This window comes from Hylaeus anthracinus, unplaced genomic scaffold (genome assembly GCF_026225885.1).
Source record: "Hylaeus anthracinus isolate JK02 unplaced genomic scaffold, UHH_iyHylAnth1.0_haploid 12001, whole genome shotgun sequence".
NCBI classification, from domain to species: domain Eukaryota; kingdom Metazoa; phylum Arthropoda; class Insecta; order Hymenoptera; family Colletidae; genus Hylaeus; species Hylaeus anthracinus.
In genome coordinates, this window is record NW_026534348.1 from 2,794,215 (window position 1) to 2,819,734 (window position 25,520).

The 25,520-nt window shown below is 33.8% G+C and overlaps 1 protein-coding gene across 10 annotated transcripts in view; it reads right to left on the bottom strand.

Annotated features, from left to right (window-relative positions):
* Positions 1 to 1,834: 1,834 nt before the first annotated feature.
* The window catches only part of LOC128890865 (dynamin), a 29,376-nt gene continuing 5,690 nt past the window's right edge, over positions 1,835 to 25,520 (bottom strand). The window contains exons 10-18 of one of the 10 annotated variants that reach the window (XM_054149805.1): positions 23,931 to 23,957; positions 22,425 to 22,596; positions 22,006 to 22,251; positions 21,104 to 21,115; positions 20,585 to 20,791; positions 20,095 to 20,270; positions 18,940 to 19,065; positions 17,201 to 17,296; positions 1,835 to 2,902 (exon numbers count right to left, since the gene is read on the bottom strand). In XM_054149805.1, coding sequence (XP_054005780.1) covers positions 2,839 to 2,902; positions 17,201 to 17,296; positions 18,940 to 19,065; positions 20,095 to 20,270; positions 20,585 to 20,791; positions 21,104 to 21,115; positions 22,006 to 22,251; positions 22,425 to 22,596; positions 23,931 to 23,957 — 1,126 coding nt within the window. In that variant the 3' untranslated portion in view covers positions 1,835 to 2,838. Of the gene's footprint in view, positions 2,903 to 14,001; positions 17,297 to 17,917; positions 18,584 to 18,939; positions 19,129 to 19,977; positions 20,271 to 20,584; positions 20,792 to 21,103; positions 21,116 to 22,005; positions 22,252 to 22,424; positions 22,597 to 23,930; positions 23,958 to 25,520 lie in introns of those variants that run through there. The other 9 variants (XM_054149800.1, XM_054149801.1, XM_054149802.1 and 6 more) reach the window with 9 other exon arrangements.

Below are 25,520 nucleotides of genomic sequence, written 5' to 3' on the forward strand. Positions count from 1 at the left end.
GAGGACATTTTATTTACCAAGCGCGCACATAAATGCAGACGACGTTCCAACGATCGCGTAGCAGTCGACATTGAAATGTTTCATGCGCAATTACCTTAAGCCGCGCTAATGTTACAACAAATCCTCCACTGGCGACGCTAGTCTCACTGTACATTTTTGTATAGCCATATTTTGTACTTCGTTCCTAGCTAAATTCTAGGTAGAACCGTGTACTTATGATCGTATGTAAGTTCACCTAAAATCGAGGTAATCGGGTTGCACATTACACATTGTCCGCGAATCGCGTTTGAACGCGATACCTTGGGGCCACGAGTCTTCGGACAAGAAGCAAAAGCCAGCGATTATTGGGCAAATTTTCAGCATCTAGTCTCTTATACAATTTATGTTGATACCGTCATCGAAGATCACTTTATGCCAAACTTGGACCTGTAATTACTTTTAACAGCAATAACTACGCTGTGGATTTTACGCATTCACGTGGCATGCATACGCATGGCGTACAGACATAATGAAAAATACATAAAAAAAATATACATAACGTATGTTGAATACACTCCAGAATTAAAATGATAACATTGTTATTTCATTTTGTATAGGTGCGCATACCTTTTGTTTATGTGTAGCATGTATCTATTATGTTAGTGTACGTATACATCATAAAATCCGCAGTCTATTCGTTAATCAATAATCGTAATTTTCTAGTTTCCTCTAAACTATCGCGATTTTCCATTTAAAGTCATTTGGAATTTATTCTTTGTTGTTTATAACAGGATGGTAAAAATGATATTATTATTAAAAAATATCGATGACCTTAAAGATTCGAAAATGTGACCTTGAGAAAAGTTTTGCCAATAATAACAATTGACCCTTGAAAACAAATACTTTCTTCCTATCGTCGACAGCAATAAAACATATTACAGAATTTACGATAAGCGATTATTTCACTGCGTCAAATGGGAATATATTATTTTATATTACTTTATACGCACCGCTGCTACAGATAATAGAATTTCTTTTCTCATGAAATATAAATTAAAGAAGAATTGGAATCTCTTTCAAAATATACTAAAATTGGCAGAACTTCACCACAGATGACGGTATAGGATTCAGACGCTTTATCATTCGAGAAGATTGCAATCGATACACATATCCCCGTTAACATTCGTTTGACAGCGTATAAAGCGAAGATATAAATTTCAAATAACGAATACAGAATGAATACCTTTTAATCCATTGCTCGTTAAACAAGAACTGGAATTTTAATTGTATAAAGTGAAATTATATTTCACTGTGAACAGAGATTTATTTGTACGACTGTTCAGTCGAATAAACGTCCGGTCGCAAATAAATCACTATAGGGCATTTTTATTAATCATCTACTGCTCGAGTAAAATTTTACGCGTCGCTGCCGAAAAGATCGTCGATTCTCTATTCGTATCTGTAATACTGATAACTCCAAATGAAAAAAGAAAAAAAACAGTAAAAATTCTGAATACGAAATCCATTAACCTCGCCGCTTCTTGTCGGAAAACTCACTATTGTCACCGCTACGAAGCTAAACGAATCGTTCTTCTGGAGTTTGACATGCACCAAGCACGCCATTTTTAATACTTAGCAACTACACGTAACCTAGAGTTGGGCATTAATCGATTGATTCTTCTCGAACTAATAAACTGATCGCACGAGGCGATTGTTAATTTAATCGTCAGAATTAAATTAATTAAATTAAACCGCGATTAACGGTGGTCGATTACTGAAATTAATCGCTCGCGACGATTAACGATTAAATTAATCACGAATTTCGCTTCACCAAATAATGAATCGTTTGATCGTTAATTAAGCATATTTGTTTGTAAAAATTGTCGGTTTCGAAAATAAAATTGTTTCGAGACTGTCAAGTTGTTCTGTCCTTTTCGAGCATCATAAAATTTCTCATGTTTCAGAGTTAAAGCGTTATTCGATATAAATTATCCAGATTAAAAATGTCGCCGGATTATTATTATTATTATTTCTAGTTTCATAATATTTCCAGGAATATATTTCTGACTAGTTAAATTTCTTAAACACCGAAAAAGTTGTTCGATAAAGAATGCTGATTAATTTCATCACCAATGGTCGCAAACGACCAACGGTTCTCGTTCGATTAACCGAAAATTAGATATCAATCTAAAAAGATTCGTTAAGAACAGAGCGCAACGTCAGAGAAATGAGTGATCGATTCAACCGTCAATCGTTACTTCAATTACGTTTTAGCCCAACACTCGCGTAATCTAAACATTTGCAACGGTATAAATAAAACATAAAAGACGACGAAAAATCTTAGACAAAGTAGAAGTAGAAGTGACTGGATTGAATCTCTTGCTGCCGACCATCGAGCAACAGACTAGACGACCCCTTTGGACTAGAAGTCCTTTGCGCTGGCCACCTGCGTCTGTTCCTTTTTTCTTCCTTGGTCCCTCTCATTCTTTTCTTCTATTTCTATTTACTTTCATTTCTTTTCTGGCACAGCCTTGTTCCTCCTGCTCCATGGGGGATCGTGCTGTCCCTCCTTTGGGATCATCCTCGTCGCACGGACGAAGGGCTTAATTCTCGCGGTTGATCGAGATCAAAGAAGGGCGCGACTTGAAGGACGCGTTCCAGAGTCCTTTGAGAGGATTCTCACCCTCTGTGATTCGCGACCGTCACCCGTCGTTACGTCGGGTGACGTCTCTCCCAAGATTCGTCCTGAGCTTTGTCTCACGTATCTCCCGGTCATCGGCTCGTTTCAGAACGACATTCCTTCGAATACTCTCTCGGGCGTGGATGCGCACAGATGTAGTGTGCTCTCCATGGACTAGCTCAGTTTAATCGGCCGTAGTACGGCCTGTCGGGAATTCGGGGAGGAATATTGGGTACGGGACGCCTATAACACAGATAGCGATTAAATACTCGGTGATGTTGATTTGCGCGTCCAAGACACGCGCGATATTATACAGGGTGTCCCAAAAGTCGACGAGGAGCCGGAAATGGGGGGTAGCTGAGACGATTTTGAACAACAATTTCCTTTGCAAAAATGTCGGATGGGGCTTCGTTAAGGAGATATTAAGCGAAAACCCCGACCAATCAGAGCGCGCGTAGACCGTTCGAGCGGCCGCGGTAGCGAAGGCTACGCGCTAGGCGGCCGCGCTCATTGGCTACCGCGAGCGCTGCATCGGCATCCTCGCGCTCTGATTGGTCGGGGTTTTCTCTTAATATCTCCTTAACGAAGCCCCATAAGACATTTTTGCAAAGGAAATTGTTGTTCAGAATCGTCTCAGCTACACCCCATTTCCGGCTCCTCCCCGACTTTTGGGACACCCTGTATATTGCTTCGAACGAAAATAACGTACGGACCGGTACGTGCATAGTTGTTCTAGCCAGAATAAAAATCTACCGTTATTCAAATCAAATGCAATCGTTATTCGAAAAGCTGAACGACGAATAAATATGACGAATAAACGGTGCCTTCGAACGATGCCTTCTAAACGATGCCTTCAAACGATGCACGTGTCTATGAATTTATTACACACGGCACATTATGCTATGCAGTGAGTTAACTGTTTCACATCAATTCAACACAAACTTCATTTTATATGCAACTATTATTTGAACATTTATTCAAATAAGGCCTAACTGTAACTCTAACAAAATCTTTATCTAACAAAAATTCCAAGTACCGAATAATAAACGGAAAATTAAAATCTATTATCCGTCAAATAATAACGAATAAAGTTATTTACGTTTGACACGTAAAGGATATATATGTATATATTTAAATGTATATTTACTCGTTGAATCAAGATACATTTTGTCATTCGATTTAATCAAATCAAATTGCATTTGAATCTTTGTTCGAGTGATTATTTTAATGATACCTAACTCTGGTCACACCTTGTATGAAAATATTCAAGACACGAAAAGTAAATGAATTTACCCAAACACCAGAAATACTGTTTACTGTAACTAAATCATTATATGCGAACGAATTTACATAAAATGGAATATCGCTCCAATATTGTAAGACTGGTGATAAAAAATATAGTAATATTGTATAACAGAATAATAACAGCAACAAATACGCGACAGATGATTGTGTAACGTGAAATGCACGAATAAAAATTCTTACATAAAGTTATATAAACGAATAGATGATACAACTGAAGCATGATCTGCCAAAGAAATTCAACAAATTTGCACAACATGCTCAAGCAATGATGAAAAACGCATGCAAAAATGATCGTGCATAAAAAGGACGCTCGAACTTTATTCTTTATCGTTCCATTCGTTCATTAACCGTTCCACTGCAAAGTTAATAAATGAGAAAGCCTCTAAACTGAATTAATTTAATAGAATAGAATAGAAAAACTAATGCAATTATTACAGAAACTAAAATGTTTATATATCTTGTATTTTTTTTTTAACTCGAGCAGTTAAAAGGTTAAATCTAAAAGTGAATCAAATTACAACTTTATCAATTTCAAACGTCTTTTCTATGTACGTAAATATGACTTTTCTTTTTTTTTATTGGTATTACTTCACAAGTAAAATCCTGGGATGCGTAAAAGGGAAAATATTGAAGGCCAGCAGATATGGGGATTCAATCAAAGAAATAAAGAACGCGAATACGCATTCCAGCGTGCGGGGAAAATCATAGTTCCCCATGTTCGATCGCACGCAAGATTTCGATAAAATAAAAATAAAAGATTAGTGAACGCATAGAAAACAGCGTATCTATAATTAACAATAAAATTCGTTACATCAACAATATGCAAAACTCTTTCTCTATGTAGTATATATTTAGACTTCCAGAGTGCACTATACAATAATAAAGATTTAAAGAAATGCATTAAAATGTCATTTATCTAACATTTTAGGGATTAAATAAAAATTTTCAATTGTTTTAATTAATTTTGAACATAAAAATGTCAAATAAAACGTCCACAGTGTACTACAAATATGTAGTTCTACATACTGTATGGAACTTGATTAAATTAAAGTTTTGAAATATTTATTTCACAACGGAACAGTTTTTGTAACAGAAATTCTTTTCAAGGGAGCACGTAATACTCAGAAATTTTTGTTTCAAAATCTACCAAGGATAATTTAAGTAAAAGAGATGCGATTAAGACACAACAGCCGAGTGTAACTTGTGAAAGAAACTTTTTAGACAATCTAATATATTATGCATTCTGGAAAGTCTACACAAGTAAGATTTGGAGAAACACTTTGTTGATTCACATCCGAGTGAGTAGCAAAATATTTCCTAAATTTCAAAAGAAAGTATGGAAAAGTATCTAAAGGTAACGTATTTAAATAACAGAAATTTTCCCAACTAATTTCGACAAACAGATATGTCACTTCCCCAGCGGAAATGCGTTTCCGGTCGTCACAAATCTATAGGCTTTCTCTCGAATTCTCATTCTTTTATATATAGAGATATATATATTTATAATCTATAACATGTTATTCCCTATATACACATTTATATTGCAGGAAAACAGTGTATGCATACCGCGCGTGTGTTCGCACGATATTACAACGTGTGTGAGTCGCGTGAAGTGCACAAACCGGAAATTAGTTCGCTAAGTAACCCCGTCGATGCGTCCCTTGCTCGATTACGTGCAATTTTTTTACGATTATACATCGGAGGAATTTAACCATTCGATCGGCGACGAATTCAACGAACGCCTCTGTTCTCTCGGACATGGAAGAAAATTTCTATAAAAATTAGCGAGTTGTAGCAAGTATAAAAAATGATCACGAAGACGCTACGCGACATTAAAACTATCCAAGAAGCTGCGTATATCGCGAAACTGTGGATTTAATCAATGTTTCTGTGCCCGTTATTCCAAGGACCCGCCATTGACATCACGTGGGTTACTTAGTTCAGCCGCGACTGGCCACGGATATAATCGATCTAACACAGTAATTCTTAACTTTTCTAAGCTCGACACGTTATTTAGATGATTCTTTATTTTTTACTGCACATTTCAAAAATTATTTCTACAAGTGACAATTTATTTGTACACTCCCAGGAATCGAGAAATGCACAAGTATGCAACGACGTAAAATAAGTAATTTGTAACGAGAACGCGAAAGTTGTTGAAAGGTATTAACGTCGTAAAGGTATAAACGTAACATAAGTATTGAAAATGCGTAAGATAGATGCACAGAGAATATTTGCTGTCAACTATCGGACGACATGAACTGCAGGAGTAAACTGATAAAAATACCAATACTGGCCGGAGAGGTTCGGCTGTGATGCCAGTGTTGCTTCCTATTCGCGCATGCATTTTTTTGCATTATCTGTTGCGTCAGTAATGCCTAATCTGACCATTACAGTGACGCCCTTAACACGCCCAAAAATGATAAAAGTATAGAAGGATTGTGGGACATTTTTTCAGGATCAAGTCTTTATACCAGTACGAATCGAAAGGTCCTTTACAATTTTGCAATCTGACGCTTTGTTGTTGAGATATAAGCGGTTGAAATTTACAGTCGCGGTAACACCTTGAAAGAGGTGGTTCGGGAGGTGATTTGAAACAACTTTTTCCTTAGCGAAAATATTGTCCGAGGCTTCGTTGGGGAGATATTAACAAAATACCCCGACCAATCAGAGCGCGAGTATATCGGTTGAGCGTAGGCTACGCGCTAGGCGGCCGCGCTCATACGCTGCCGCGAGCGCTCCATCGGCATACTGGCGCTCTGATTGGTCAGTATTTTTCGTTAATATCTCCTCAACGAAGACGCGGACAATATTTTCGCTGAGGAAAAAGTTGTTTCAAATCACCTCCTAAACCACCCCTTTCAATGACTTCCAACATTTTTGGGACACCCTGTACATAGAGGCTAGAGGTGATTTGAAACAACTTTTTCCTTAGCGAAAATGTTATCCGCGGCTTCGTTAAGGAGATATTAACGGAAAACCCCGACCAATCAGAGCGCGAGTATGCCGGTGGAGCGGCCGTGGTAGCGTACAAGAGCTGTCACTTAGCGCGTAGCCTACGCTCAACCGGCATACGCGCGCTCTGATTGGTCAGTGTTTTCCGTTAACACGTTGATCGCCACGTCATCCATATATGGGTGACAGTGATTTTCCCGATGGAATTAAAAAAATTGTTTTGAAGATCAGATGTTAAAGTAAACAAGTCTGGATAGGATTTGTGAATTTTGACGAGGTTGCAAAACTAGAACGCCGACCCTGGCTACAGTACTGCGCATTCAACTTTTAACGATGCGTATGCGCGAGTTTGGAACCAATGCTGGCATCACATGGCTTCGAGAGTACTTAGTAAAAATGCATAGAGAATAATTTCAGCATTTCCGTTATAATAGTTTCTCTGCTGGTGTACTTGCATTTTAAAAATACGTATTTATTATAAATGCTCCTGTTATATGATCCTAAATTAGGTTACCAGTAAAATTTATTTTGAAATTTTCTCGATCAAAGAGGGTTAAGAACCTTCGAATTGAAAATAAACAATTCGTTACAGTTCTAAATCGTTTGATAATTGTAACGGCAATTTTAAGACAGGTAAAAAATAAGAATTCATAAAATCAGTTGCCAAATATTTACAGCACGATGGCTCGCAGCTTGATGGTAGTTAAGAATCACTGATCTAATACCCCGTGGAAATAATCGTGGCGCCAGTCACGGTTTCCGTTAATCGACTTAATTACATATTTTGCAGATTTCGTTCCACCTTTCATCCCAACGTCGATTCTTCCGTTGACGTTTACGCGCGTCAGTTCGTGTTACGTTCTCGACAGAGCCGTCTTAACGTCGTTGCGGGCCCCCGAGCAAATGAGTGCATTGGGACCCTTGTTGAATTTATTTCGTTTAGATATCGCAGATGAAAAAAAAAAAAGAAATTCAAAGGCAATGGGCAATTCCAGTGACCAATGTCGTTCGTCACGTATGTGTTCAACGTTGCACAAATTAGCATGGGGCACCCGTGCCCGTACGTTAAGACGGCAATTGGGTCTCAGCCCGCGATGTACAAGATCGGACTTTGCCAGAGATAGGACAAATTTTTGTCTAAATAAAAATTTCGAATAATGAATAAAAGATAAAAAACCGTTTAGACATCGAGTCAAAATTAGATTACAAAAGAAAGTATTACAGGATGAATAAGTAGAAATTAGGCTGCTCGATCGTATAAACATTACAAATCAACACCATATGTTTACTGTTCGAATAAAATTTGTCCTACCCCTTAACTTCGCGCTACACGGTGTGTGTAAGCTTTGTTTGAACTAGAACTTTGCTATAGTTAAGGCTCTTAGATGGAAGCATGTATAATAATCCGTGGCGTGGAAGGATGCGTCACGGTCAAGTGGTTTCCGTTCAATCGGTCACGGTTTCGCGCGATTTTCTTTCCTCTTCCTCTCTCTCTATTGCGCAAACAAAGATTCGAACGCAACCAATCTCGAGAACGATACGAATATATCGAGGGAAATGAGAGAAAATAAAATGAACGAGGTAAAAGAAAACGATTTCGTTCGAACGTGTCGGGTTCTTAGGAAATTAAAGATTACACTCTAGGTTACAATTTTTAAGTACTTAACCTCTTCGGGGATACTGGCACATATCTGTACGTTTCGTTTTTAAGTTAATTTAAATAATGTAACGTGGAAGTAATCATTAAAATTAGGGATTAAATATTTGTAATTAACTTAACGTTATAACATTGCTTTTTTTTTCAGAGTAAATAAATATTCATCACAAAGCTCAGCAAGCAGTTTATTAATAAACGCTTTCGGCATTTTATAACTTCACTGCACGATAACACTAGACATAAAATGCTTTGTATATCAATTATTAACAAAGCTTACATTATGTATATTATAACATACATAACGTACACTACAGGTATCATAAAGATTACATCTGACTCATTTAAAACATAATTCTTTAAAAAATTGTATATTAATTATAAACATAATAAAATACTTGATACGAAACCAACGATAAATACTTATTCGCAATTCATTTTTCAATATAACAGGGCAAGATTGGTAGACGTCGTGGATAAATGTATCAGTTCGCATTTTTGTTCGTTCCGAACAAAAAAATGGATACGACCCTGAAGAGGTTAAGATGTCCAAACTAATCAGTCTGCCACAAACGCGTGTACACTCGCTTCTCGGTTCCACGGTTAAATGCTAGGTACGATAACAATATTATTCTAGTGTTCACATGGAGATTAATTATTACTTCCTTTGCATCCGTTAGTGATTTCTAGTACTGTTAACGGTGACATCGCTAAACATCGTCAACGCTAGGTTCCATCGGATCCAGTCCCGAAAGCTGAGGGTTTATTCTCGAGGACCTTTTCTTTTAGGCTCGATACACGACGAGTATCGTTGTACAGATCGCACGATACACGGTGGTACAAATAAACAATTATACGAAGGATTATTCCAAACGAAACATCGATTCATTGTTTAATTGACGGTACGAGCATAAAAAGAACACCGATAGGTGATTCGGCCCATCACAGGTTTTTTTTTTCACTTATCGTCTTTCGTTGTAACGTCCGTAACACAGATTCCACCCAGTCAGTATCATTTACGATAGTGATTTCGGTTGATAAAATTTATTTGCTCGCGCATTTGAATGTTTATAAATGGAAAATGAATCCACAAGAATGTATACTATATTGCCTGAGAAGTTGGCTAATTTTTACTTCCTGACTTTGTTAATTAACGTTACTTTGAAGGAATATTTTATTTTGAGAAATCCTTCACTGTTTCTACTCAACTGGCTCCGATTATTTGTAAATAAACAATGCTTTCTTTTTTGGAGAATTTAATGTAATTGAAGAAAACAGAAGTTCAAATGTAATTGAAGAAAAGAAAACTTGTAATTTGTTAGAAAAAGTAACAATAACCAAATCTTGTTGGCCACTGAAGTTCATAGGCATAGATAAATTGTGATGACCATCAGGTTGAGACTTAGGTTATACATATAGACTCATTGTAATGAAAGACCAGGTTGAAAACATAAAAGCTCGGTAATTTAACGTAACTAAATGACGAGTAAATATTTTTACTTGGACTAAAGTTATAAACGATTGAATCTAAAGACACAGAATTAATTTCTACACCTAATATTTTATTCTATTATTATAAGACTGCTTTAACCGGATAGGTCATGTATTCGTAATATATATTCAATATTCTACCAAACACGATCACAATTTAATGATGTTAAAAGCGAAAGGATAGCAGTGATCAAATTTCACCTACCACCTTTGAGAAGTTGTCAGCTCGGACTCGAACCGTTGCCAATTTCTCAGGCGATACTGTATTTTTATAAAGAAATATGCTCACGGTCTCGGGAGGGTGGAACCCTCGATATACCGCCGACGAACATCGAAGAATCTGTACACAGAAGAACGATCATTTTTGCGCGCGCGCATCTACTTGATATGCCCAATTTTTGAAACGCTACGCACGGCGCGTGGATCGTTTAAAGTTACGACAATATTTCTATCGCCTATATCTCAACGCGCAACAAGAACGACCCTCTGTCACAAAGTAACCACGCTAATAGTGAAACTTGAAAATAAAACGTCTCATAATCTACCGAACATAGAACGTGTTACACGCTACTGAAACAAGTAACGTTACCTTTTAATCCTATACAGTACATAATAATGTCGTTAATAATAATAATAATAATAATAATAATAATAATAATAATAATAATAATATCGTAATTGTAATTATCTCTGTAATTTCAACGTACGATCTACTTAACTCTGTCATTACAGTGCATAAAATGATTAGTATAAGTGTATGTATACGTATTGTATATCTATATACGTAGATATACGGATACTTCTGTACAGTAACATTACAATAATACCACTTGTGGCTGCTCGCGGGTCTTTAGTGTGTGTGTGTGTGTGTACCTTTTGGTGTCTTGCCACCATACACGATACAATTATCCAGCGAGTAGTATGAACCAGTGTTTCTCAATCTATTTTGACCAATGGCTCGCTTTCGAGATCTGCTTTATATCTGTTATATACCACTCGTGATTATTGTTAGGTACTTGTTAAAATCATAAGATGTAACTTTATATATTTCTTATTTTATGAATGAACCAATATGTTTTCTGCTTCGTTTGCATTCGTACTTTTATTTTACTTTTATTTTATATACGAATGAATTCAATTAAATAACTGATTAAACTATACACATTTTTGGTGTTTTCTCGATTTACACCGATTTTTCATATAAACATATATATAAAAAAGGAAAAATCTATATGTCGAATCGAGTAACCTCCTCCTTTTCGAAGTCGGTTAAACCCTTTGACCTTAATTTACACGGTATTCCAAGAAATCAATGTCCCTTGTAAATCGAGGGATTGGCGCAGTGATTAATGGAATCCTCGAGGCTGAAGTAATTATTTATCAAGCTTCTCGTACAATTAAATGTGAACCGAGAAAGTTAACAAAAGAAATTTTATTTTTTTTCTAAACTTTGTTTCAATTCCACTACTGATTCCGAAGTTGTTTTTAACAGCCCTTGGTTTAATAATATAATACCAATATATGTATTTAATATCACCTCTACGTTTACTGAAGACATTTGTTTGAATTAAAATAGTAGGTTTAATGTTTCCAAATAAATTTTTCATTATAAATACATACACCTGTGAAGTTTACTCATGTACATATTTATAATGAAACATTGAATCTATCATTTAATTAAAACAATGTTCTTCAATAGACACAAGGGGATTAAGTAATTATGAGACTGATTGTGTACGAGTGTAGTATTAATATTTTATTGATATCTTCCCTGGCCAACTCGGAAATTTTTATATCTTTTACTCATTGCTCCTCAAGAACCAACGAATCGAGTACTTAATTCGGAGTCATACTGGGCCTGTTGAGATTAACTGGTTTAAACTACAGGCTGGGCTGCCCTGTGTTCAATCTGAATAATCGATTAATCGTCTCGAGCAACTATATCGAAAAGATACGCTTCCTCGACCGGCATCGTGCAAATTATCAAACGGCAAGCGAACGTTGTACACGCCTCTGACAAATCGCGGATCTTACGTAAAGTCGGCATAAATAGGCCCTTCAAAATATCGAAACAAAGGAGTTGGGCGCCGCGTATAGTGACAAAACTAAGCTTGACCCATGAATTTGAAACAAGAAATAGACTAGACCCTTTTAGTACCTTTTCAGACTTCAACATTCATTTATATTCCTGCGTTGACGTTAAATTATGTTAACCCAAACTGTATTACAAAAAACCTGCACCGCAATAGATGATACAGAATTAGTTATTTAGTCAGTGGGAAATTGATCGGTGTACGAATACATTCTACAGCCACTGTATATTTTGTATTATATGTTCCACGTCGAACTACGTCAGAGACGATTTTTTTTTTATAAATGCTGTTTATAATGTATGTTCGATTTCAATTATAACGATTCGATTTTTTTTCATAATTTTAACTAAACATTATCAATATAATTTTCTCTTTATTTCATAACATGTCTATTTGTAAATTAAGTAGCTTCAAACTAAATCTGTATCATTTTTATTTCGAACTTGAGTCGGTACTAAAAGGGTTGATATCAGTTAATTATTTTTGAACACGTTTCAGTTACAAATATAAGTTGAATACTAACTGATAAATATGGAGAAGTCTCGCAACTGCCTCGCCAGAAACATTTTATAAAGAAAGTTTCTTTAATCTAATAAATATTGATTCAGGTTTTATCGACTGTTTTCTTACAAAAATTAAAAATTCCATTGTACTCGTTCAATGAAATGGGTCCTCAGAAATGCTAGTTACGGCACTGAACGCGCACGCTTCGCTCAATTTCGAAAATCGCACAATTGCCTTCGAGTCTTTCGTGATCCGTCCTATTGCGTTTACGTCTGGAACAACCGATAAGATGGAACACGAAGGGCGCAGTGACACGAGAAACGCGAGCTCGTCGTCATCGATGCTCTCGTAAAGTCGTTATCTACCCATGTAGACCTTCGACGTTCTGCTGTAACGAAAAATAATATTTTCTTTTCTGTAATTGCACTTCGAGTATTGCCCTCGGTCTTCCACGCGTCACTGCGCGAGCCAATTCGAAAATATTCAACTCGCTACCGACGTAGCATTCGTCGCGCAACGATAGGAACCCGTTTCGTGCTTTCGATTGTTGACTATCGAACCGCGAGACCGTTGCAAATATTCATGGATAAATGCACGCGTTTTCTTCATAGAGATATTATACAATAGATAGGGCAGGGAAGATATAGGCCTGCCTGTATGTGGAAATGTTGCATCGTTAGAAAGAGAAGGATAAACAATTATTATATTGCGCATTTGTACAATGTATATATCGTACAACGTTAACAATGATAAAGGAAATAACAAGAAAATAATTGAAAGTTGCGTGAATTGAATTGAATAAAGAGTCAACGTTGAAAACGTTGCTAGACAAAGACAGGTTGGTACAAATACAATGGTTTTCTTTCTCTTTTTAATTGTGGTACGCGGCTGGAGGTCTGGCTCCCTTACTCTCTCTCTCTTATAATATCTCTATGGCTTTCTTAAGGAAACTCGTTACGGGTGGAACGGAGCAAAAATCGAATCATTTCGGTTCACTATCGATCAGTATCGATCATGTCTGGATTAAAATATAAATCAAACCTCTCTAAGCCAATTTGAATCAAACTAAAGAAAGTAACGAAAAGAGGTTGAGAGAATGTAACATATGGCGTCAAATATTTCACATATTTTCTGTTCGAGTGTTCTAAACATAATTTCTTTAACATCTTCTGTAACTCGTAGTGACTGAACTGCGGATTTTATGTACCTTTTATAATACAACGGAATATAAGAAATATATACTAAACATAACCAATAGTTATATACATTTGTGCCAAATAAAATATTATTACAATAATTAATAGAATATATTCTACATAAATGATGTATATATTTTTTGTATATTTTCCATATTAGCGTACATCATAAATACATCAAATCCGCAGTCTAGTAAATAGCATTTCGTAATTTCATTATTCTTATTGTTTACACGAGCAACGTATAACACGCAGTGCGTTCGTGATTTTCACACAACCATATGGAATAATATTCTCCCTAATTTCGTTAAGCTATTACATTAGGTATATTCTAAGCCTGAGTTACTTTAATATGTTACACAACATTTTTAGCCATAACGTATATGGCAATAATTATCTTATTCATAATACGAGAATAATACATGTACATATTTATGTTATACCGTTTCAAGAAACAATTTTAAAAGTAATATTTATGCCTGAGATAAAAACAACTAAAGTATCGATAATATTCAAGACGAATTGGAGAAGGGATTTACATCATGATCTTTTTCATTTTTTTTTCTTTTTTTAAATTAACGAAATGGTTTCATGATTTAGAATTATTGTTATTTCGACGAATTCCTTTTTTCTGTGTAACTATAATATTTACCTAGCTTTGTATTCTACTTAATCTACCATGTAATTAAATAAATTTGTTATTTGAAGTATTTATTGCACTTACAATCAGATAATGTAGAGTTACTATACTCATTGTCAGATATATTTAACTACGTTTCATTACATTTTCTTTAGAAATTGACTCAAATGGCTTATAAGGGTTTATTGTAACCACCATATAGAATATATATAAGCCTTGAGATTTACAAGAATTAATTACAGTAAAAACTGAACAGGAAATAATTTTATTTAATAATAAGTGAATAGGGAGAAAAAAGTATTACGAAGAAACAACAAAGAATTTAGAGAATCTTACTCTGTCTTTCAAACTTATTGTAGAATTTGTTTGAAGTTTAAAGGTAATCCATCACTTTGGATATTATTTAATCGATTCTAAAGATAGTTTGATTCGAAATAAATATCGAACATTCCATTCCCCACGAAGTTTCCTTACGATAATCTTATCCAAAATTATATTTATGTACATCTATATTTATATATCCATATATAAATATATATGTAAATTATATATAATTCAAAATATTCGAAATATTATACATTTATATATAATTATGAATTATATATAAATATTACGATACTATCGTACAAGTCAAGATTCGAAGCACGTTGCTTCGCGGAGACGCGTTTATTACGTCTAATTACAAGAATTTGGTACACGCATCATATATTCATCCTTATATACACGTACAATTTAACTAAATTGCCAAGCACGGTCGAGGAGCCCTGGAAACGACAAGTTCCGTCGTAATACAATAATACACAGCTCCTGAACGCCCCCGTCGCGTGATATACATTCATTATACATCGTTAACGATAATACGATTACTGTTATAATTATTCTGATCCGGTATCAGTTAGTGTCAGTTTAGACCCCTTTTTTTTGTTTTAGAGAAAGAGAGACAGAGAGAAATAGAGAGCGTGGGTTTTCACAGGATTTTCATGCAAAATCCTCGAAGCATTCTACGCTATATCACATCCTATGTCTGAGCACGTTGTTTTTTTTTTTTGTCGTTAATATTTCATAGGGAGTAGCTAGTTATGCATGTATGTATACATGTATATCTTCGTACGGTATTTAATATTTACGGCTAAGATGAAACTAAATACGGTGAACATCTTAAAAGGTAGAGAAACAGTGACTATATTTTTTGCTTTTCTTTTTATGAATACTTAAACTTATTTCGGTATCAACACAATTGTCGCCGATTCGACCGATCGATCGATCGATCGATACGCACGACGTAAACGAACGGTTTCCCGACAATCTTTCAACTCTTTCCCAACAGCATGACATTTTTTTTCTTATCTCGCAACAACAAAACAAAAAACAATAATAAAAATAAAAAAGGAACAGAAAAATAGAATTTAGAAACGATCTTTTGTTACGCAATCGATGAATTCACCGTGACTAATTATGATACAAAAACGTTTCTCGTTCGCAAAACGGAATACCGTTTAATCGAAACTACCTTTGATCACATTATAGGGTTCTGGTAGACTTTCCAGGATAGATTCACTGGATACAATTACAGCGAAGATAGACTCTGCGTTTTTACATTTATCAGCGAGACGATCGCTCGCCGCTCTGACCGCCCAACTTTTTCAACGTTGCAAGCGAAACAGATGCGAAATTTATATTTATATACTCTTCCTTTTTACAAGAGATTCTGTAACTTCTCCTCGGGCAATTTCATCGAGTTATTACACAACGCACGCCCTATACTTTGACATTCGTAAAAAGCGTATCTATTTCGATTCTCTAAGGGTTAATCCTTTCTCTGAGGGGATTAGAATTAATATACATGGAATGCCACGAAGCAAATTGCACGTGTTACAAATAGACATGGATATTCGTTTAACCGTATTTCCTACATTATGCAACAAACACACACGGGAATCGTGTGCTTTTTTTTCTGTATCTACAGTCAACCTCATAAATATCTGTATCCTCTATTAAGTTTTTATAAATTAAATGGTAGGCTTTATGTTTTCCAATGAATTTTTCCATTATAAATGTGTATATGTGTGAAGTCTATTTATGTACATATTTATAATCAAACCTTTATTTAGAAACATCAAGTCTATCATTTAATTTAGACGAATTTCTTCAGTAGACATAGAGGATACGAACACTCTTATAGGATTGACTGTATTTACATATACACCCGTAGAGTTGGGCAAATTTCATTTCGAATAACGAATAAAATATTCCAACTACGTTTATACGAATAAGATGTTATTCGTCATAGAAAAGGTCTCAACCAACGAACAATTCTCAACATTGCTTACAAAATCGCCTTATCTTTATTCCGAAATTTATTAAGCCCAACTCCGTGTGCACGTATATTTATAACGATATACAATCTTCAAAGGCATCATCATCATCATCGCTGTTAATTAAATTTCTCGGACCATGCAAGAGAGCGAGAGAGTATGAGATATAGAGAGAGCAAAGAAGAAAGAATGATAGCGGTTACGCGCGAAAATTGTTATTAAAAATTCTATCGAGAAAACAGTTAAGGACATCGAATTAGTGTTCATTCTCAACCCTGAACAGTCTACCAATCTACTTGCGCAACTTAAATAAAGAGGTACCCATATCGTAATGGTGGTTAAGGGTAAAACTCCGTTATAGAAAAGTATGGACAGCAAGTCTATTTACTTGATCTTGAATGCATCCATCAGCTCGTTCACGGCGGCGTTAGCAGCGGCCTGCGTCGCAGCTTGTGTCACCCTCTGCTGTAGACCACCCCCACGACTAAACATACACCACGGACACTCGGATTTTACCAAAGATTTCACTATTTTGAAAAATTTTCTTTGCTATACCTTAATAGTAAGCCACATCAGTGCTTCTCAACAAAACGTAACGCGCCACACTAATTATTATTAGAAATAATTGTAAATTAACCCGTTCGCTGCCAGGCAAATTCAAAGCGTTTTTCCTTGGACACCAAGATTTAATACAGATGTGTAATCGAATCAAAAGTTGCAAGAAACCATTCTAACGATTCTTTTGAGGGAAATGAGAGCGTGACCTCCAGAAATATAATCGCAGAGCTACATTGCAATTAAAATTTGATTCGTTTCCAAAAATACTTTTAACTTATAACACTGTAAACAAAATGTTTAAATGCAGGCACCGACATATTCGTCCTTGGTTAATGACTAGTAACAAATTAAAAACCGACATCAAGTACAGCTTATCGAATTAATAGTAGAATAAAAGCAACGATATTAGAAGATTTAAAAGCTTTCACGCGTAACATGTATCGCAAGACCATCGTGTATCGTTATGTTACATTTTTACATAATTCCTTATGTTAAATACAGTAATTAAAATGTCATGCTGTTAGTAAACGAATGAATGCTTATCCACTTGCGATAAGAACCCAAGACAAGTTTATTTTACAACGTTTTTAGTTGTATATACAGGTATCATGTACAATTCCGTCGAACTAATTTACAATGAAAGAAATATATATATATATATCACTCTACCTAGTTTTATTTATTATGAATGCGAATGGGGGCAATTTGTATCTAGTGGCTTCCCGCTAGAAACGATTAATCGTATCATAGACAATTAGGATTTTTAATTAGAGGTGTGCAAACGTTTATGTACGAGTACGCGTACACTCTGTTAGGGTGACTGAAAACGAGCATAAAAGCTTCGAAATATTATTAAGGAGGGAAAAAACGATCGAAATTATGAGAAATGATCTCTTGGTCGTTCTTACAAAATAATTGGACCTCTCGAAAAGAAATGTGGGTCATTGGCATGGTTTAGATACGTGGCAGATGAGATATAAGTTGCTCGTCAAAATTCTTCGGCGGTCTCGTCGCTAACTATTGTATACGACATACATTACACACCCCTAATTAACAGTGATCTCATAATCTGTAATATATGCGGACAAAACATGTAGCATTAGGAAATTGTATTTCGTGTAAAATGTACACTGACTAGATGCAATCGATATATATATGTATGTATTGATTAGTAGCGAATAGGCGAGTTAGTGCGAAGACTTATTGTCGGCGCCTGCAATAGAAAGTGAAGTTAGCACCAAAGCCCCAATCACGCAAAGCTATATGAAGAAGCAACTGCAAATTCTCACTTGTATTTTTTTCTTTACTTATTTCTTTTTTTAGTGAAGATTGGATCGAAAAGAACCTTCACCTAGTTACAAAAAAAAGAAACACACAGGACTATCTTGACACAAACTGGCAGAACGTTGTTGTGCAAAAATTTGTTACATGTGAAACTTGACAATTGAAAGGTACTTGACGATACAGAGTGCTTCGAACAATGTATCTCTTTAATGTTTTCTGTACGAAACTTCACAAGGTATATTTTTGTTAAATTATACGTGAGTTGTAATTTGACTTTGTACTTACGATGGTATTAGAGGAGGAGGTAGGCCAGGCGTAGCACGCGACGGTGGCGGTCCACCAGGTCCAGGTCGGTTGGGAATGGCCGGTGCTGGCCGGACACTTGTCGGAACCGGTGGTGGTACTCGAGAACTAGAAATAGGTGGTGGCTGTGTCACTCCACGTCTTTGCCCACCAGGAGATGGTGGTGATAACCTGTAACCAGGTTTATCACGAAATAAATAATAGTTACGGTTTATATAATAGCAAAAATTAAAGCAAAATAACAGCTTAGATATTAACGAGGATTTTTATTAGTATAAGAATCAGCACTGATGTTTATCGTTACATATAAAATTTAACATTTTTGCCATGAATATTTGTGGATGCTTTCATCCTGGAAACCTTGGCTTAGATGTAACTCGAATTCCTATATGAAGGAATGTTAAGGATTTTATATAACGTCTATTAAACTAAAAATTATGAAATATGTAATGATACAGACTACTACTGAGTCAAATATTAATTAAGATCACCATCAATACTTAGGCTATTTGCTTTAGTTTATGTTTTTAAAAAATCATGTGTTGACTATAAAATTAATTTTATATAAATGTTCATGTAATACATTAAAATGTCAGGCTTAAAACAGTAATGCAGTAAAACTCGATAATAAAACAAATCAACTTCGGTATATTACAAAAGAGAATAATAATATGTGTATATTTTGTAAACGACTTCTCAAATGATTTTTCATCTACATTATTCTAATTCTCAAAGACATATATATCTATAACTCTTACTATTAAGGGTAAAACATAAAGTATTTAGAGTATAGATATTTTATATCATTTTTTAATAAATAAGTGAGCATACAAGTATACATAAGCACAAAGTAAATTTGCTAACCAAAATTTGCAGGAGGCTCGTTTCAAAGTGAAAACATAAAGCATAAGTGTATACGCAGGTATAACAAAATTCAACCTTTCTTTTTGGAGCTTTGAATTGAGACAAAAAAAAAGGAGAAAAAAAAGAGCTAATTAGTATAAACATAGTGACTCTTACCCAAGACTGTTTCAACGGTGTTCAAGTGTATGTGGCAAAAGCAGGCAGTACAAGATTGAAAGATTCCAAATTAGTCAAATGCATAAGCGACAATGAAAATAATATCATAATTGTTACCTTGGATTCTCGCCAGATGCCAACCAATCATTCTTCACTGGTGGCGGCACCGGAGTGGAAACTGTTGCCATCGAAACATCTCCGATGATACGAAGTGCCTCCTTGCATGCATGATACATACGTAACATTTCTTCTCGTTTTTGTGCTTCTTCGGGCGACTCCTCCATCATTGAAGCCTATAACATGCGTTAAATAATTTATTCATAAGCTAAATAACAGTTACATTGCAATATACAGGGTGGCACACCTAAACCAGGCCATTGAAATTCCATGTAAAATATTTTTTGTATTATCCCAATTGGAAGAGATATTCAGGTGGCCCGATTTAGGTGTAACACCCTGTAGATACGAAAACGGGATATGAATAAGAACGAAAGGAAAATAACAAATTATACAAATAAATATAAAACAATAATAATAAGTTCAAGTTAAACGTTTTTAGAATCATATATACAATTTAGAATATTCTAAATTTAAATGAATTTTTTACCTGATCACCGCTTGCATAAAGATGTGCCAACAATTCTCCATTGATGAAGTCCTTTGCATTATTAATGATCAAATGCATAATTGACTTTGGAACAAGATCGCGAGTAGTTTTTGTAACAATCTTCATGTACGAATCTACTAAATTCCTAATGGTTTCCACTTGACGCTCCAGTTGAGGATCCATTGATGACTGGGCCTCTGATCCACCCTATAAATATGCGATGGTTTATATATTAATAATTAAAATAATAGAAGTTAAGACTGTATATTTTTGGTTTGTTGCTGCATGTGAAAAATATTTAAAAAATTACAATTGGAGTAATTGAAGTGTTATTGATTTTATGTTGAAATAGAAATACTGCTAGGAAGAAGAAAAACAATACATATTCATAAACAGCACATACGTATATTAGTTGCGTACTGTCTTTGTAATTAAAAAGCAGAGTCTGGTGGAGGTGTCCTATATTTGTGTGAGTGTTGAGTATATTGTATGTCTACAAAATCCTACAATCGTACCAACCTCATATCCTTCCTTTAGTTGATTAGAGGCAAGAAACATTCATTGTAATGTAAGAATTTAATTAATTCTTCACAAATCTAACAGATAGATAAATTGTGCAATTCCTACTTGTGTTGAAGTATAACAATATTAAAAGAATGAAAGCGATTCCGCGAAAATGCAAGTTTTACTAAATGCAGAAGTCATATTTTGTAATTTTTTTTTATTGCGTTTGGTAAAAAGCAAAACTTTGTGCCTTTTAATATTAAACTAGAATTAGCTTTTATTATTGCAAAGCCTTAATAATCAAAATAAGCCTAAAATATCGTATAATAATGCTCCAAAACTATATGTTGTAAAGATATTAAGGATAATTTATTACAATAATTTATTTTCAAAATTTCACACCACCACACATTTATGAATGTAATATCAAACCAAAAATTTTATTTACATTTCTCGTACTAACTCACCCGCTGCTTATCCTAAAATAAATCAAAACAGACTTTTCTAATAAACATAATAAAACGTATATCGATTCAAATAATTTATTCTTGAATAAAAATTAAGTAATACGTTTGTACACTTCGGTTGCTTTTTATCATCGAACATTTTGCGATGTTTCTAAAAGTGCAATATTTATTTGAATATATAGAATGCATCGCATAATCAAAATGATTAGTGCCTTTTAATTCGTTAAAAATTAAAAAAAATGTTTTGCATAAAATGTTAAATAATTTATTTTGATTTTACTTTGAACATGCACAATCGTATTGACAAATGCAAACTGAGATCACAGAAAAATAAACAGATTTTTCTGCTGTTAACGAAACGAAAAGTATGTTCTTTCCATTATCCTAATCATGTGAGGCATTCTATATATGAAACACAATTAATTTTATAATGATATTGAAAAAGCATACCTCTCCTTCTCCATTTGTTTGCTCCGTTGATTTTTCAGGGTATACACCAGCTCTGAGAAATGAGGCCTTCCAGGAATCAACATCATCCTGTGTTTCGCAACTCAATTCAAGTTGTTTGTAATCCTTATAAACATTTCTGCCCTCTGGATTAAACAAAGCAAACAAATGGCGTCGAGACATGAATCCTTGTTCCAAGTCGCGCAATTTCAATCCATCTAAAGGTAGCATATACTTCTTCTCGCGTTCCTGAAAAAAAAATAATAAATATGAGTAGTGTATATACGAGTGGTATATATTTTAACTTAAAAACTGTAGTTCATTAGTTATTATAAGCAACCAAAGGTCGGAAGCATTCATTTAATTACTCGTGAAGATAAATAAACAAACTAAATATAACATAATTGAAATCTTATAATTACTTCTTCATCTTTGAACCAAGAAATACTCTCCGATGTTAAGACAAACCAATAATCTCTGGAACCACCTTTCATTATACCAAGATTATGAATACACATGTACCCCTTACGTATTACTTGATTGCCTAATGTATGGCGCCCAGACTTAACAGCATTTTCTGAAGATTGTTGTGCACTGTAACACAAGGAATAATGTATAATGAAATGTCAAATAGAAGAAAATATTTTAATACCCATGTACAAAAATGTATTATAACTTGCCACAAAAATTTGTTAGTTTATTGTATAAAAAGATCTAGCAGGGTAAAAACCTAGCAACTTTTCAGTAACTTACACAAACGTTCACACAATTTCAAATTTAATTTGTTGCTAAGTAAATTATAAATTATATTAAAGAATTAAAATTTATCAAAACATGTGCAATTACAATATAAAAACGATTAAAAATTAAACATGAAAAAAAAAGATAACGATACAAATAAGATAATATTATGGCCAATACAATATTTTAAATTTATAATCAATTGCAATAAGACTTCAAATTTAAATAATGGAATTTTACCTTTTAAATTGTTTCAATTTATATATGAAAACTATAACATACAGCCACACCAATTCCATGCATATACTCTTTCATACAGCATTAAATGTCACACTTGTATATTTCTCGATGTGCACATCATTTAGAACATGAAAATACACATAATACCGTTGCTACTTAATCAACACTGCGGTAATTTAGGAAATCATAATGCATAAAGAACTGCATAAGCGCACGTTACATCCATTGTGAAAAATAGTCGGAAATGGTGAAAGATTTGATAGTGCTGTATGAAATATACAATTTGGAGCATTTACGAATGATTTAAGCAATGAATGGTTCATTTGGTAGTATATTTGTTTTGTGCAAATATATACAAAAAAGTAAGGTAGTTAAATTTTCAATAAATCATGGTTATACTCTACACTATGTAAAATTATATAAAAACTGTAGCAAAATAAAATTCAACAACAATTTATACGTAACAGTGTATAATGTTTGACAAGATTTCTGTTCATTTTCATTAATTATATTTCCATTTACTGTATACAAATTAATTAAAATTATATCTCGATTATTATTATCACAGTTTTTTAGCAGTATATAAATATACGCGTATGTATGAACACGATTTTCATAATTGCTCTATATATAAACACTACTACTAATAAAATATTAAACAATGGAGAATGGATTTTGATTTATTCTTCAAAGAAATCAAAATTTATTAAAAAAAAAAAAATACACGTTATATTCTTTGCCGTATGGAATATAAAAATGAATTGGAAATCGCTATGTTATAGATTATATATTTTGTCATAAAAAAAAAAAAAGAAGAGAAATGATAAAAACCGAATGCTAGGGAAAGTTAAATAAAGAGTAAGCATAAAAAAATGAAGAGCGTGAAAATGGAAAAGGAAGAAAAATGTAGTGTAAATCTTTGTTCCAATGTACTTTATAATTCTTACCTTGCATTATGGCTACTGGCTGCCGCGCTGCCGATATAATTAAATTATTTCTTTAATTGTGAAGTATTAAGAATTAATGAATGGAAACAAATGTCAGGAGATGTGTATATGCTATGGTTATTGAAGGAAAGACATACAGACATTACATTTTCATAACGTGAAACATTAACGAGGAAAGTTACTGAACAAATATCACAAGAATTAGTCATATTCAAGATTGGTTAGTTGATGATTACAGATAATTTCATTTGTATTCATATTAAGTATGTCTTGCCTTTAATGATGTTAAAGGTTGTGTTACAGCAGAAGTTATAATATTATGATACTTTGATTTGATTATTCTTAATTATATAACACGAGACATAATATACATATATTCTCTTAGGATTCACGTGATACGTGATATGTTTCAAGAAATGAAAAGTTGAGGTAAAATATTCTTATAAAGATGAAATGAAAATTAAGTTAAACCTACAAAATAATGTTTACAATATCTCATTTCTAAATTGCTTTTCGCATTCTATTATTTAATAATTTAAATTTTGGAAAGTAATCAAGTTTTCAATATGTAAAACACGAAAAATGAACAAAAATTATGTTCGTTATACAGAAACAAGGAATTAAGATATAAACGTATGCATATTGTAAAGAGGAGAAACGTGAGATACAATTTAATATGACTATATATAATATATATAGAGATATGACACAAAGTGTCATACAAATATACATGAAGTAGACAGAACAGCAGTAAATTCTACTATTTATTGATGATACAAAAAAACGTGTACCTTAGCTTTGAAGGACAAAATGAGCTAACAATAATTGCTAGTTTAAAGCTTGCTATGTGAACTGACTTTAGCAAAGCATGCACATTTGAAATACACCGTATAAACCTGACTATAAGGCTAACATCAATATAATCACATGAATATTCAAACTTTATTATATTTTTATCAACAATACAAATTTTGTTCAGGAAAATACGGTATAATCACGTGTTATATATGAATATGTATTTGATGTACACTCAAATACATATAAACATATATAACACAGTTTGCATTAAAAAAAAATTAAACAAAAAAAGTAGCAAGCAGACTAATGTAACTAACTGCATATGTAATCAGTGAATTTTCTTATTATTTTTTTTTTAATTTTATGTAATTTAAATTAAAATTTCTTAACAAAATCAAATTTAGAAAAAATATTGTGTCTGTATTAGTAAAGCATATTACCATTATGTGAGCTATACTATGTGTTGAATTTACATCTGTCATGCAATATGTAATTCATTGCTGCAAGTCAGAGAAATTTTCTCAGAGATACTAACATTTTATACAATAATCCACCAGAAGAAAAACACCAAATTACCTCATAATAAGTTAATAGTTTCTGGTAGACTTCCTGTATACAAATTTTGTATTACTTTTGCCTTGTATCAAAAAGTTCTGTATAAACATAACTGATGATCGATGCTAATTAACTAATTTTGTTCTCAGATTTCATAAATAATAGCATGATTACTTAGAATACTTTAAAGATTTAAGACACATTTTTCAAACGCGGAATACCAAACTTTATGGATAT